This window comes from Mesoplodon mirus (genome assembly GCF_964341445.2).
Source record: "Mesoplodon mirus genome assembly, chromosome: 8".
Taxonomy (NCBI): domain Eukaryota; kingdom Metazoa; phylum Chordata; class Mammalia; order Artiodactyla; family Ziphiidae; genus Mesoplodon; species Mesoplodon mirus.
This window is the reverse complement of record NC_138984.1, coordinates 8,672,402-8,686,019: the sequence shown is the minus strand read 5'-3', so window position 1 is coordinate 8,686,019 and position 13,618 is coordinate 8,672,402. Positions and strand designations below refer to the sequence as shown.

General features: G+C 49.6%; 1 protein-coding gene and 1 pseudogene across 4 annotated transcripts; both read left to right on the top strand.

Annotated features, from left to right (window-relative positions):
• The first annotated feature begins 206 nt into the window (after positions 1 to 206).
• On the top strand, positions 207 to 9,087 carry LOC309809687 (uncharacterized protein C2orf72). Of its 3 annotated transcripts, XM_082631011.1 has the most exons (4): positions 207 to 850; positions 4,623 to 4,736; positions 7,870 to 7,905; positions 8,054 to 8,103. In XM_082631011.1, exons 1-3 carry the CDS (start codon positions 247 to 249, stop codon positions 7,872 to 7,874), a joined length of 723 nt encoding a protein of 240 aa, XP_082487137.1. In that variant the 5' UTR covers positions 207 to 246; the 3' UTR covers positions 7,875 to 7,905; positions 8,054 to 8,103. The 3 variants fall into 3 exon arrangements, with proteins under 3 accessions (XP_082487137.1, XP_082487136.1, XP_082487135.1); XM_082631010.1 differs by lacking the exon at positions 7,870 to 7,905 and having other exon boundaries at positions 4,626 to 4,736; positions 8,054 to 9,087; XM_082631009.1 differs by lacking the exon at positions 7,870 to 7,905 and having other exon boundaries at positions 8,054 to 9,087.
• A 17-nt stretch (positions 9,088 to 9,104) lies between these two features.
• On the top strand, positions 9,105 to 10,708 carry LOC309809686 (ATP synthase F(0) complex subunit C3, mitochondrial-like; annotated as a pseudogene). The gene has a single exon. The product of its transcript is annotated as an ATP synthase F(0) complex subunit C3, mitochondrial-like (transcript).
• Positions 10,709 to 13,618: the final 2,910 nt, after the last annotated feature.

Genomic DNA, 13,618 nt, shown 5'->3' with positions numbered 1-13,618 from the left:
CAGTTTCCCCGCGTCTGCCGCAGGGACCGCGGGAGGCGCCACCATTAGAGGCCTGGGAGAGAGCCTCCGCTCCGGCCCAGCAGCCGGCTGGAGCTGGGCGATCCCGGCCCGCGGGCCGGGAGTCGGGCGGGGCGCAGCCCTCGGGGGCGTGTCCTCCCGGCCGCCGCCGCCGCCGCTGCCGCCCCGAGAGGCAGGCAGCTGGCCCGGCAGGGCAGCAGGGGCCGCAGAAGGCGGGAGGCGGCGAGCATGGAGCGCGAGCTGGAGGCGCTGGCTGCCCGGCCCGCGCACCCGGCTGAGCCGCCCTTCCAGGCGCTGGTGGAGGCGGCGGGCGGCTGCGGGCAGGTGTTGCTGGTGGGCGAACTGTGGGAGCGCGAGCAGAGCCGCGCGCTGCTGTGGGACTTCGCCCGGGCGGTGTTCCCGCCCCAGCGAGCCGCGGGCAAGCCGGGCGGCGCGGCGGCCGAGGGCGCGGGGCCCGGGGCGCCGGGGGCGCAGAAGGTGCCCGAGACCCGGGCGCGCGCCATCCGCTCACCGCTGGTCTTCGTTCTGTGCCGCGCGTCATCGCTGGCAGCCCGGGAGCCGCGGCGCCACCTGCGGGAGATGCTGCGGGACGTGCGCAGCCGGCGGCGGCCCGGCGCGGCGTTGGTCGGGGTGCTGGTGGCGGAGGCGGAGCCCGAGGACGCGGTGGCTCCGGAGCTGCGGCTACTGGAGGCGCTGCTGCGCACGGTGTTCGGCCGCCAGGCGGGAGGCCCGGTGCAGGCGGCCACCTACTGCCCCGGCTACCCGGCTTCCAGCTTGACTGTTCAGGCGGCCGCCTGCAGGGCCCTGCAAGCCGCCGGGCCCTTGCGACCAGGTGAGTGGGCTCGAGGTCCCGAACGGCGTGGGCGGGCGGCGGCTGGGGGAAGGCCAGCTTTTTTGGCCAGCGCCCCCCTCATGGTACACCGAGGTAAACCGAGGCCGGGAGAGAGGAGGTGCCTAGCACTAGGCCTCCCAGGTAGGGCGGAGCGGGCCCTGGGCAACGGGCCGAGTCTGTTCCGGGAGGATCCTGAGTGCATGGGATTCTGAGTGCTTAGGAAAGCCGAGGGGGCAAGCGGAAGGCAGGGGAGGCTGGTGGAAAGAGGGCTGGACTGAGCTAGGCAAAGATCTGGGATTGGGGGGGGGGCGGGGAGGAGGAGACGGGAAAGCCTTGGGATGCACCAGTTTCAAGGTGGGAGGAGGACAAAATTGGGACTAGGGGGAATATCCGGTGCCAGGAGCTGCTAGGACGCGCACAGCTAGGGATGCGCTGGAGACGCGACGGGGAAACGCCGCGGGGTCAAAAGAAGAAGGCAAGGAATAAATGCCGGGGACTTGGAGGTGAGGGGAGAAAGGATGTGAGGGACTGAGGGCCTAGAGTCTCCCAGTCCTTCTTGGCTACCCACTGCAGTGTCTCCTTCTCTTCCCTCCCCACTCTCCTGAAGTGTGGGGAGGGGAGTACGGGTCTTCTCCCAGCCCCAATGACTGCTGCCATCAGCAAAAGGGTCAGAATCTCTTCCATCCGGGTACACAGGGTTTTCCAGAAGATTTCCAGTGCCCCGAGACTAAAATATGGATGTTAAGTACAGCTGGAACTGGCAAAGCTGTGAAATGCCGGAGTGATCTAGCTTCTAGCTTCTAGCTTCCTTCCCCCGACTCCTCTCCAGCACCTGCCGCCCTCCAAGCTTTCCAGCCTCTGCCAACCTTCTTGCTAAAGAGTTAATGACGACAGAGGCTGTGTTCCTCCTCCCTGGGCATAGGTGTGTTAACTCAGCAACTGGGTGATGCCAGACTTACAGTGGTCGGGGGTGGGGCTTTTCCTGCAAGGAGACCTGGTACCTCTGATGTCACAAATGTCACAGACTTACCTGCCAGCTTGGCCTGCCTAGGTGAAGACCATTCCTCTCAGCTGTGGAGCCTGCCCTAACCTTCCCCTCCCCTTCCCACAACTCTTCGGTTGAGTCTGTGAGGAAGCCAGCTAAATTTGAAACTCAAGGACCAGCATTCTGAAAGACACGGAGAACGTCCTGAGGTGGATTGTCATTCGGATTGTTGCTGCCAGCACCTTTGCTGACCTGGCCCCATGGGGAAAATTTTCTGTCCTCTAATGAGCCTGTGCCTAGAAAATTCTCTGAGCCCTTTGTCTCTTAGACATCTCTTATTCCCAGGGAACAACTTTTTTTTTTTAATTTTATTTTATTTATGATTTTATACAGCTGGTTCTTATTAGTTATCCATTTTATACATATTAGTGTATACATGTCAGTCCCAATCTACCAATTCATCCCCCCACCCCCAGGGAACAACTTTTAATTCCCCAGAGCCAAGTTTGCTCTGGGCTCCTAACCTTTTTTTACATTGCAGTTGCCTCAGAGAGAAAAGCCTTTTCTTCCATCCTCCTTTTCCTGACCAATCCCATCTCACCATTCAGGACTGGACTTCCTCCTCCAGAAAGCCTTCCCTGACCCGCCCACTCCCATTTGCAAGTTCACAAATGAAACCCCCAACCTGCTTCTGCATGGTTCTGTCACTTTCCCTTGTGAGTTTAATCACTGTATTCCCATTTCCTGACACCCGGCTTGGCATGCAGAATCCTTGCCTCTTTTTAAACACTAACATTTCAAATTTTTAACATTTTGCAAGGGAATCATTCTATATATTGTGTTAAAGTCGAATGTACTTTTATCAAAACATACTGAACATGAAACCTTTCATTAATGACTAAAGGTCACGGGTGTAACTATAACTCATTGTCCAGTAATTTCTTCCAGGCTTTTGCGGTGGGTTACACCATGGATTCATGCTACTAAGGTTTTGCTAGTGCTTGCAGAGTTTTCCAATCTCTTTTCTCACTGTCTGATGGCTATTCTTATACTTTTAGGTTGCCTGCCTCTTGGTAGTGCTCTTTTACCCAGTTTATGCTTAATTCAGATGCATTTTGGTTGAAAAACAAGTACCCAATCTTTTTAGAATTGGGTACAGATTAAGAGTAAATTGGCCCCAAGTAAAGAATTATGAGAAAGGATTTTCTGTGTCTTGGCTCTCCGGAGTCCTTTTCTAAAAAACTTTGTTCCAGTTGACCTTATTCCAGATGGTTAGGGATCTCAAGTAATCCCCAGATAACTGAGGTGGTACTATAATAAGGAAACTCGAATCGACATGTAATTGTTTTGTGTGTGATTATCAAAAAAGATTAATTCTATTTCTATTAAGAAATAGTTTGATGGCCATTTCAAGAATAGTTGAATGGCCATCATTTAAAAATCTACAAATAGAATAATAGGGACTTCCCTGGAAGTCCAGTGGTTAAGATGCCGCGCTTCCAATGCAGGGAGCGTGGGTTTGAACCCTGGTGGGGGAACTAAGATCCCACATGCTGCGTGCCCCCCCCAAAAAGTCTACAAATAATAAATGTTGGAGAGGGTATGGAGAAAAGGGAGCCCTCTATACTGTTGCTGGGAATGTAAATTGGTGCAGCGATTATGGAAAACAGTATGGAGCTTCCTCAAAAAAATAAAAATAAAGTTGCCATATGATCCAGCAATACCACTCCTGGGCGTATACCCAGACAAAACTATAATTCGAAAAGATACATACACCTCTATGTTCATAGCAGCACTATGTACAATAGCCAAGACATGGAAACAACCTAAATGTCCATTGACAGATGAATGGATAAAGATGTGATATATATATATCACATTGTGTGTGTGTGTGTATGTGTATATATATATATATATATATATACACACACACATACACACACACACAATGGAATATTACTCAGCCATAAAAAGAATGAAATAATGCCATTTGCAGCAACATGGATGCAACTAGAGATTATCATACTAAGTGAAGTAAGTCAGAAAGAGAAAGACAAATACCATATGGTATCACTTATATGTGGAATCCTAAATACGACACAAATGAACATACCTACAAAACAGAAACAAACTCTCAGACATAGAGAACAGACTTATGGTTGCCAAGGAGGAGGAGGGGTGGGGGAGGGAAGGATTGGGAGTTTGGGATGAGCAGATGCAAACTGCTGTATATAAGATGGATAAACAACAAGGTCCTACTGTATAGCACAGGGAACTATATTCAGTATCCTGTGAAAAACCAGAATGGAAAAGAATATGAAAAAAGTATATATGTATGACTGAGTGACTTTGCTGTACAGCTGAAATTAACACAACATTGTAAATCAACTAACCTTCAATAAAATTTAAATAATAGTTTGAACTAAAAATCCGGGGGTAGGGGGCGAATTACTGCTTCTTGAGTTTTTTCTTTGGTGCTATGTAATTGTAATTAATTTCATGTCATTTTTGTTACTGTAGTTTCTCCAACATGGTACCTATATAGAGTTTTTGCAAAGATGAAATGAGATAATATGTATATAAAAGCAGTCTTTCTTTTTGTTTTTGTTTTTTTTAAAGCTCAAAAACCCACCCCCTTTTGCAAATCAGAATCTTTCTTTTTTAATCAGGCAGTTACAACTAGGGCAGTTGACAGTTGAAGCTCTTGGTCGGCTGAACAGAAAGTCTCTCAGTTGTGTCAAGCACCATCTGACCCCACTGCCTCTGGGACTTTGTGTTTTTTTCTAGCAGAAGGAGCCTGGGAGAGACCCGGCCTCCCAGGACTGCTGGCATGCTTTTCCTGGGGCCCCTGGAGCCGGGGGAAGGACCCAGATGACACTTCCCCCAGTGACCCAGCTCACGGTGAGTGTGTCACCTTCCTGGCTTCCTAGACCCTGAGGGGGGCTTGGGGTTACGGTCACGTGCACACAGGGGACCATAGGGATGGAGTGGCCCACCATCGGCAAAGCCCTTGCCTTGTGCGGGGTGTGGGGATGAGCAACGTGAGGTGCCTTGACCCCCAGCCAGCGGGCACTCAGGCTGGGTCAGCGGGGCTCTCGCCCCAGGAGTCTCTGCCTAAGGAAGGGGTTGTGGGCGGGGCTGGAAGACAGTTGCCAGACGTACTACTACGTGATGGGGCACCTGGAGTCAAACGCATTGTCTCCCCTGAGGATCCAGGGAGTTTAACAAGTGACTTTTTTTTTTTTTTTTGCGGTACGCGGGCCTCTCACTATTGTGGCCTCTCCCGTTGCGGAGCACAGGCTCCGGACACACAGGCTCAGCGGCCATGGCTCACGGGCCCAGCCGCTCCGCGGCAAGTGGGATCTTCCCAGACCAGGGCACGAACCCGTGTCCCCTGCATCGGCAGGCAGACTCTCAACCACTGCGCCACCAGGGAAGCTCTAACAAGTGACTTTTGAGCTGGAGGTTGGGGGATTTTCTTAGTCAGAAATGGGAAGATTTGGAGAGGGAGCACCATGAAGGAAGGCTTGACAGCATGCTGTCAAGCTCAGAAAAGGGACCCCTGCCAAGAGTGCCCTGGGGGTGAGGTGCAGAAGGAGACTGGTGAGGGCCGAGGCTGAAGAGGAGAGTTGGAGCCAAATCAGGGCCCTGGACCCAAGTCTCTCAGGAATAGGGAGCCCTGGCGACTTCTGAGCAGGGGTGTGCGCTGACTAGGGTGTGTAGAGATGTGACTGGACTGCAGGAGCAGTGAGAGACCAGAGGCAGAGCCCACCGAGGAGGGGACTGCACCCTGCTGGAGCACTTGCTGGCTGTCACCTCCAAGAGGCCCTGAAGCTGTCTCCTCTCCCAGGCTCACTCACGGCACAGCAGCTGCTCCTTCCATCAGCAGGAGAATCTCCAGTCTCCTATAACATAACATAATCACAGGAGTGACTCCCCATCACCTTCGTCACATACCCAAATCTATGGCATGACTATCTCATCATAATCGCAGGTCCCACCCACACTTAGAGGAGGGGATTATTCAGGATAAGTACACCGAGGAATGGGAATCTTGGGGGCTGTCTTAGAATTCTGTCTACACAATTAAAAGCTCAAAAAATACAAAAGAAGAAACACAAATATTAAAAATCATTCATTTAGGGCTTCCCTGGTGGCGCAGTGGTTGAGAGTCCGCCTGCCGATGCAGGGGACACGGGTTCGTGCCCCGATCTGGGAAGATCCCACATGCCGTGGAGCGGCTGGGCCCATGAGCCATGGCCACTGAGCCTGTGCGTCTGGAGCCTGTGCTCCCCAATTGGAGAGGCCACAACAGCAAGAGGCCCGCGTACCACAAAAAAAAAAAAAAAAAAAAAAAATCATTCATTTAATTCCCCCACTCAGAGGTAACTATAATTAGGGTAGACCATTCGGTCTGTCTGTCTATCTAGCTATCTATTTATATTGCCTTGTACTACTTAAATATTAATAAATTCACTTCTATATAATATATAAATCATCTGCAAAATGCATCACATATTTAATATATTTAATTGCAAAAATGTTAACTTCAACCTTTCCATCATCATTTTGGATGTATCTGGAAACTAAAGGGGAAAAAAAGCAAAGGAATCATAAACATTTTTTAATCTTTTTTTTTGGCTGCGTTGGGTCTTCGTTGCTGCGCTTGGGCTTTCTCTAGTAGCGGTGAGCAGGGGCTACTCTTCATTGTGGTGCTCAGGCTTCTCATTGAGGTGGCTTTTCTTGTTGCAGAGCTCAGGCTCTAGGGCACGTGGGCTTCAGTAGTTGTGACCACAGGCTCAGTAGCTGTGGCTCAGGGGCTTAGTTGCTCCACGGCATGTGGGATCATCCTGGACCAGGGCTCGAACCTGTGTCCCCTGCACTGGCAGGCAGATTCTTAACCACTGTGTCACCAGGGAAGTCCCCATAAACAACTTTATGTAACTCTTTGATCACTTCTCTCTGTAGCATATACCAAATTGTTGAGTCTCATGTAGAAGTGAATGTATTAAATGCAAATTGCATGTGCAGACTATACATAAACATTTATAATATACATAATAAATAGATTGTACATACATACATTTACATACACTGTTTTAGAATCTGCTTTCTTTATCAATAACATACTGTGATTGTGCAGTATTCCACAGCGATAATTATATGTCAACATCTTTCATCTTTATTTTTTTTTGAGGTAATTGTAGATTCACATGCAGTTGTAAGAAATCACATTGAGAGGTCCTGTGCTCATCTTGCCCAGTTTTCACCCATGTACATCTTGCAAAACTATAGGATAATATCACAACCTGGGTGTTGACATTGAAACAATCCACAGACCTTATTCAGATTTCCTGAATTTTACTTGTGTGTGTGTGTGTGCATGTGTGTTTAGTCCTATGGAATTTTATACTTTTTTTTTTTTTTTTTGGCTGCGTTGGGTCTTCGTTGCTGCGTGCGGGCTTTCTCTAGTTGTGGTGAGCGGGAGCTACTCTTCGTTGCGGAGCGTGGACTCTCGACATGTGGGCTTCAGTAGTTGTGGCTTGCGGTCTCTAGAGCTCAGGCTCAGCAGTTGTGGCCCACGGGCTTAGTTGCTCCACGGCATGTGGGATCTTCCCAGACCAGGGATCAAACCCATGTCCCCTGCATTGGCAAGCAGATTCTTAACCACTGCACCACCAGGGAAGTCCTATACATCATTTTTAATGCCTGAATCCCATAATGTGACTGAGCCACACTTTACTCAGCCAATCCCTTTGTCAGATATCGAATCAGTTAGGATGCTCTCAGTTATAGGTAAAGAAGCCATGACTCAAACTAGCAGAAGCAGACAAGGAATTCATCATCTCACCTAAAAGACAGTCAAGAGGTGGAGTCAGTTTCAGGGCTGGTTGATTTAGGGGTCCAGCAACACTTTCAAGGACCCAGGCTTTTTCCTTCTCTTTGCTGGGCCTTCCTCAGTGGTGTTTCATCCGTAGGCTGGTAGTAAGATGGCTGGAGCAGTTCCACTAATTATTCCTAATTATTTCCTTAGGATAAAATCCTAGAAGTGGAATTGCTGGGTCAAAGGGTATGTACATTTTTAAGGTTTTCGCTCCGTATTTTGTTGTGTTTTTAAAGTAGATAGTCACTGGGGTCAACTCCTTCCCTTTCATTCCCAGCTTACCCACTCATAAACTTTATCTTCTCATTGGGTGATTCCTTCTCTTGTGTTCCAGATAACTTCCAGGACCCTGAGGAGGAGGTGGCACTGACAGTCGTATATCCCAATGGAGATTGCGAGGATCCCAGAAAGGGGTTGGTAGCCTGTGATAGAGTGGCCTCCACTCCCGCTGAGCCCGCTGGAGACTTGAGATGAAGGCTGGACCCCTGGCTGCCCCGGCTCTAACCTACAGACAGGGGGCTGGCTCTCACTGAGCTACCCTGCCTCCATGTTGACCTTGGGATGCTGGTAACTACAAAGCCCCACCTGCCAGGGGGCTGTTGCATTGACCTATTACCAACCAGGCAGCGGGACTTACTAAGCTAAGCAGGACCTAGGAAAATGTATCCTCCGGGAATCTGACCCCCCCTCACATTTGCTCACTCTCTGGTCACTGTGGGGTTATTTTTTCTCTCTGTGCCGTGGTTTCTCTATGCCATTGAGACAGCTGGCTATCTGCTTTGAGGTTCTGCGGTGCTGTGGCATCCCATGATTGTTTGCATGAGTATCCATCATTTCAAGAGCAGCTGGACTAGAAGTCATCAGATCTGAGAGGGGAGCCTTGGACCTGTCACTCAACCTTTGGGTCTTCTGTTTCTCAAACACATAAGGGCGCTACCAGCCCAGTGGCTCTCAGCCAGCGGCCAGGCTACCCCTACAGGCAGTATTGGAAATTTGTGTGTGTGTGTGTGTGCATGTGTGGTGTGTTGGGAGAGTCACTGCAACTGTGGGACACCCCTGGAATTTAGTGGGCATCTCACAATGTACAGGGCAATCTCCAGCAGCACAAAATTGTTCCATTCAAAATGCCAATCATGGCAACTTGGAGAAATTGTAGATGAGACAATCTCCTCCCTGTCAAATTCTAGGAAGAGTCCCCCAGAGCAGAGAGAGTTGGGCTTCCTGGGGCTTTGGCTCCCAGAGCAAGCCAGAATAAAGATGCATTGCCACACTGGGGGCCTTTTGGGCCAGAGCCAGTATGGTCCCTGTGCTGCAGGCCCAGGGCATAAATAGCTTTGCACATTCTTGAGAAGAAAGGACCATCTTCTTTTTTTTTTTTTTTTTTTTTTTTTTTTTTTTTTTTTTGCAGTACGCAGGCCTCTCACTGTTGTGGCCTCTCCCGCTGCGGAGCACAGGCTCTAGAGCGCAGGCTCAGCGGCCATGGCTCACAGGCCCAGCCGCTCCGCGGCATGTGGGATCTTCCCGGACCAGGACACGAACCCATGTCCCCTGCATCGGCAGGCAGACTCTCAACCACTGCGCCACCAGGGAAACCCAGAAATGTCCATCTTTCTTCCTCATGTTGACATTAACTTTCTGTGCCGCATTCTTTGAGAATAAAGATGCTGGGAACTAACCACAGCACCAAATAGAAGGAAAGTTACGGCTATGGATTACAAGAGCATAAGATTTATTCTTGATCTCAGGTCCTAACCCAAGGTCAAAGCAGACGAAGCCCAGAGGTGCCTCAATCCTTTTTTTCTCTGTTTATGAGTCAGTCAGGGTCAATGATGTTCCCTTAAAAGCTGGGAAGACCATTTGACTGTTCACTCAGAGAGGGAACTCTGTATTAGCTCCCTTGTCTTTCTCACCTGCCCCTGGAGAAACCCAGTCTTTGGAATGGCAAGGACAGCTCCTGATTTTCCCAAGTAGAAAGCACTGTCTAAGGGAAGCAGCTAAATTCCTTCATTCATGCATGATTCACTCAGCAGACATGCAGTTGTGCCCAGCACTCTGCAAGATGCTACATAACTTGTATTAGTTATTTCAGCTCTTGCTGTGATGGCGACCAAATGTGGAATGGGGAGCCTTCTGTGGCCGAGGAGCTCTTTGATGTTAAGGAGGGGCCCTCCCTGCTCTATGACTCAATTTATTCTCTACAATAGGGAGCCTAGTCCATATCAGTGTGAGGGCAGGTAGGATGACAGGAAGGATACAGCTGACTTCCTCCTGCACAAAATGAACTGCTGTTGACTTTGTTTTACAATGGGGAGCCCCATTCCTTTGACCTCTACCACCACGGCCACTGCCACCTCCCGGGAAGAGAGGACAGGAGAGGAGCCCACGTTGCCTGTCAACCAAGTTCTCCAGCTGCCCTGAAGAGTGCAAGATGTTCGCCTGTGCAAGCTCGCCCGTACCCTGCTCTGATCCGAGTTGGATCCAGACCAATTTCTGCATCAGTGTTATCTCGACCAGAGGCTAGGACTGGAGAGGGCTCTTCAGTACTTAATGGGGCCCAGAATGGCGTGTCTCAGTTAATCCAAAGGGGGTTGTAGACCAGTGCAGTCAGCAGAGACGTTGATACTGCAGCCAGTTTCATTGGTGCAGATGCTGCAGCAGTAGGACTGGCTGATTCTGGTGCTGTTATTGGAACAGCCTTTGGCAGCCTCATTGGTTTTGCCAGAAACCCTTCACTGAAACAGCAGCTGTTCTCATACGCTATCCTGGGATTTGACTTGTCTGAAGCTATGGGTCTCTTGTTTGACGGTTGCTTTCTTGATTTTGTTTGCCATGTAACAGAAGTTACTGCTTGAAATGTTGGCGTTCATATTAATTACAGATTTAATTCTGTGTATCTTACTGTGACTCCGAAAACTGTAGTATTGGTTTCATGGAAATGAGTGTTATTTCCAAAGTCATTTCATTAAAGATGAAAACGTTAAAAAATAAGAATAAAAAAATAAAATAAAATGGGGAGACTGGTATTTTTTTAAAATAAATTTATTTATTTATTTTTGGCTGCACTGGGTCTTCGTTGCTGTGCGCGGGCTTTCTCTAGTTGCCACGAGCGGGGGCTGCTCTTCGTTGCGGTGTGCGGGCTTTTCATTGCGGTGGCTTCTCTTGTTGCGGAGCACAGGCTCTAGGCACGCGGCCTTCAGTAGTTGTGGCTTGTGGGCTCTAGAGCGCAGGCTCAGTAGCTGTGACACCCGGGCTTAGTTGCTCCACGGCCTGTGGGATCTTCCCAGAACAGTGATCGAACCTGTGTCCCCTGCATTGACAGGCAGATTCTTAACCACTGTGCCACCAGGGAAGCCCCAAGACTGGTATTTTTGAAGCTGCTATATTTTTCTATTTCTCTGTTCATTTCTTTGTAATAATTTGGTTGAAGTTTTGTTATTTGATGGGGGGCAGGAGCTTTTTTTAAGTTAGGAAATTGTCTAAGGCAGAAGTCACAAGACAGTAGCCTCTGCTGTGTTTAAAAATCTTTTGTATTTGTTGCCAACATTTGAAACTTGGGAGATTGCATGTAAAAAACCTGGTTTTCTGGGTGAAGGATGGGGCATGTTGTCCTCTCCAGTTTCCTGCCTCCCTCCCACCCACCTCTGCCACTCCTCTGCTGCTCTTCATCTGAATATGCCATGTGCCTGGTCCTGGTCCTGGTGGGCAAGTGAGTTTGCAAGCCTCTGGTATAAAGGGTGGTTTACTCATTATTTTTTCGTTACCTTCAGTATTTGCTGTGAATAGTTGAAGAGAGAAGGTCTTTCTTTACTGAGACTTGAGTTCTGCCTCCCAAATGTTAAACGGGACTGAGACCCATCTTTGCTTCCTAGAGAATGGCTAAGATAAGCCCCATCCTTTTAGGAAATGTTGTTGCTGTCTTCTAGCAGACAGAAGAGTTAGGTAGCAGAAGGGATGGCTTTGGCAGTGGGTCTCTTCCCAAAGGTTGGGGTGGGCCTGTCTGAGGGCAGAATTAGGTCAGTGGTACCATGAGCCATCGGTGAGGGGCCTCCAGTCAGGTTCCCTTGTGGGCTCTTGGGTGCTAATCTTTCTAACATGGCAGTGGTTGTGTTACTTCTGACTTGAATCAATAATTCGTAATATCTAATAAAACCAAACAGTACCTCACTGCTGGCTAATTGGAAACGGAATGGATCTTTCCCTTTATTCTCATCAAAGTGTTCCTTGAAGGGACCCTTGGGAGCAAGGCATCTGGTTAAATGTCAGGACCTCTGGAATCATCTGGCCTAAAGTCCCTCAGTCCTGCCCTGGGTGACATCTCCACAACCCTATTGGCTGGGATTGGAAAACGTAGCTGGAAAGTGTAAGTAGATATTTAAAAAGAGTTTGTTTTTTTTAAGAGATAGCATTTAACTTGGTATTTATTAGGGTGTGTGTCTGCACACGCGAATGTTTAACGAGATAAAATGGCCTTAACTGAGTCTCAGAGAACCCTTTATACTATGTGCGTCACAGTTTCCTCTCAAAATATTTGTTTACAGGACCTTCTGCACAAGAGTCCCTTGGTTATCAAACCAAAGCTTAAGGCAAAGCTGCAAAGGGGTCAAGGGCTGAGGCCCCTACACCTGTGGTCCAAACAAGCCCCTCTTACCAGGGGCAGACCACCTAGGACCCCACCTCCCTGGGGAAGGTTGACAGTGGCCACGTTAACCTGAAAGCAGTCTATACTTCAAAGTGTAGCAGATCCATGCTGCAGGGCTGTCCCTGTGGTCAGGAGGCTGCACTTTGTCCTGTTTGGGTGGCAAACATAACCGGCACAGTAGAGGAGCCGGTTATTTTGTGCCCAAATAACCTCCTTCTGACCTGGTTTTGTGTGTAAGTGGATCAAGGATTGGGACAGACGTGGAAGTTGGCCTGGGCAGCCTGCCATATGCTGACAAGTGGAAAGTTCAAGGGGAAATGGAGAAGGCAGGGGTGACGCTCAGGATCCCACACGTATCCCTCTGATGCCTTTGGCCCCTGGGCCAGAGCCCTCTGGTTGCCTTCTATTTGAGGCTGCCTAATACGGAGCAGAAACAGAGACTACCCCACTGGGCCATGCTGTGGTTCACAGGGATCTTGGAATTCGACTCCAAGGGACCGTGGTGTGCGACCGGGTGCTAGGGCTGCTGTGGGTCCAGGGCTCTTGCAAGAGGGAGAATCTTGTCTGGCTTCCTCCCTGAGCTGCTCAGCTCCAGCCAAGTTTCCTGCTGAAGTGCAGACAGTGAATTTCAGAGACCCTCAGGCAGAAATTCAGATTTTCAGTCTCAAGTCATGCTTGTTGCTGTCCTGCTCTGCACTTATGTGGAGTAATTAGGCGCTTAGCTTAGTCCTTGGAGCCAAGCCCTCAGAATGAGTCCTGGCTGCAGAAACTGGGTCTCTGTCGTGTCACATGAGTTCTTTCTCTCCCTCACTGGTTAACAAGTTCTTCTCAGAGCAGGATGTTGCCTCAGATCATTACCCTAACCCCAGAATGCCTTCACCCTGACCTCCCTCCCCTCCCCCGTCCCAGGTGCATAGCCCTCTCCAGAACGCCTAGCTGCGAGGGCAGCCACTCCCAGCCCCTTGATCCCCGACAGAGGTGGGTCTCACTTTAGATGCTGCCCCCTGATCTGGTCTGGCCCAGTATGTGCCACCAGCAAAGAGCAGCCATGATTGTGAAGCAGGCCAAGGGGCCAGGCCTGAATAGGAGGGCGGAGGGACTGAGACCTCGGTGTGAGCCTAGATCAGCCCTGTCCCAGAAGAACCTACCAGGCACACATGTAGCTTTAAATTTTCTAGTAGCCACATTAGAAAAAAAAATCAAAAGAAACAGGTGAAATTAATTTTACTAACATTTTATTTAGCCCAGTATGTCCAAAAG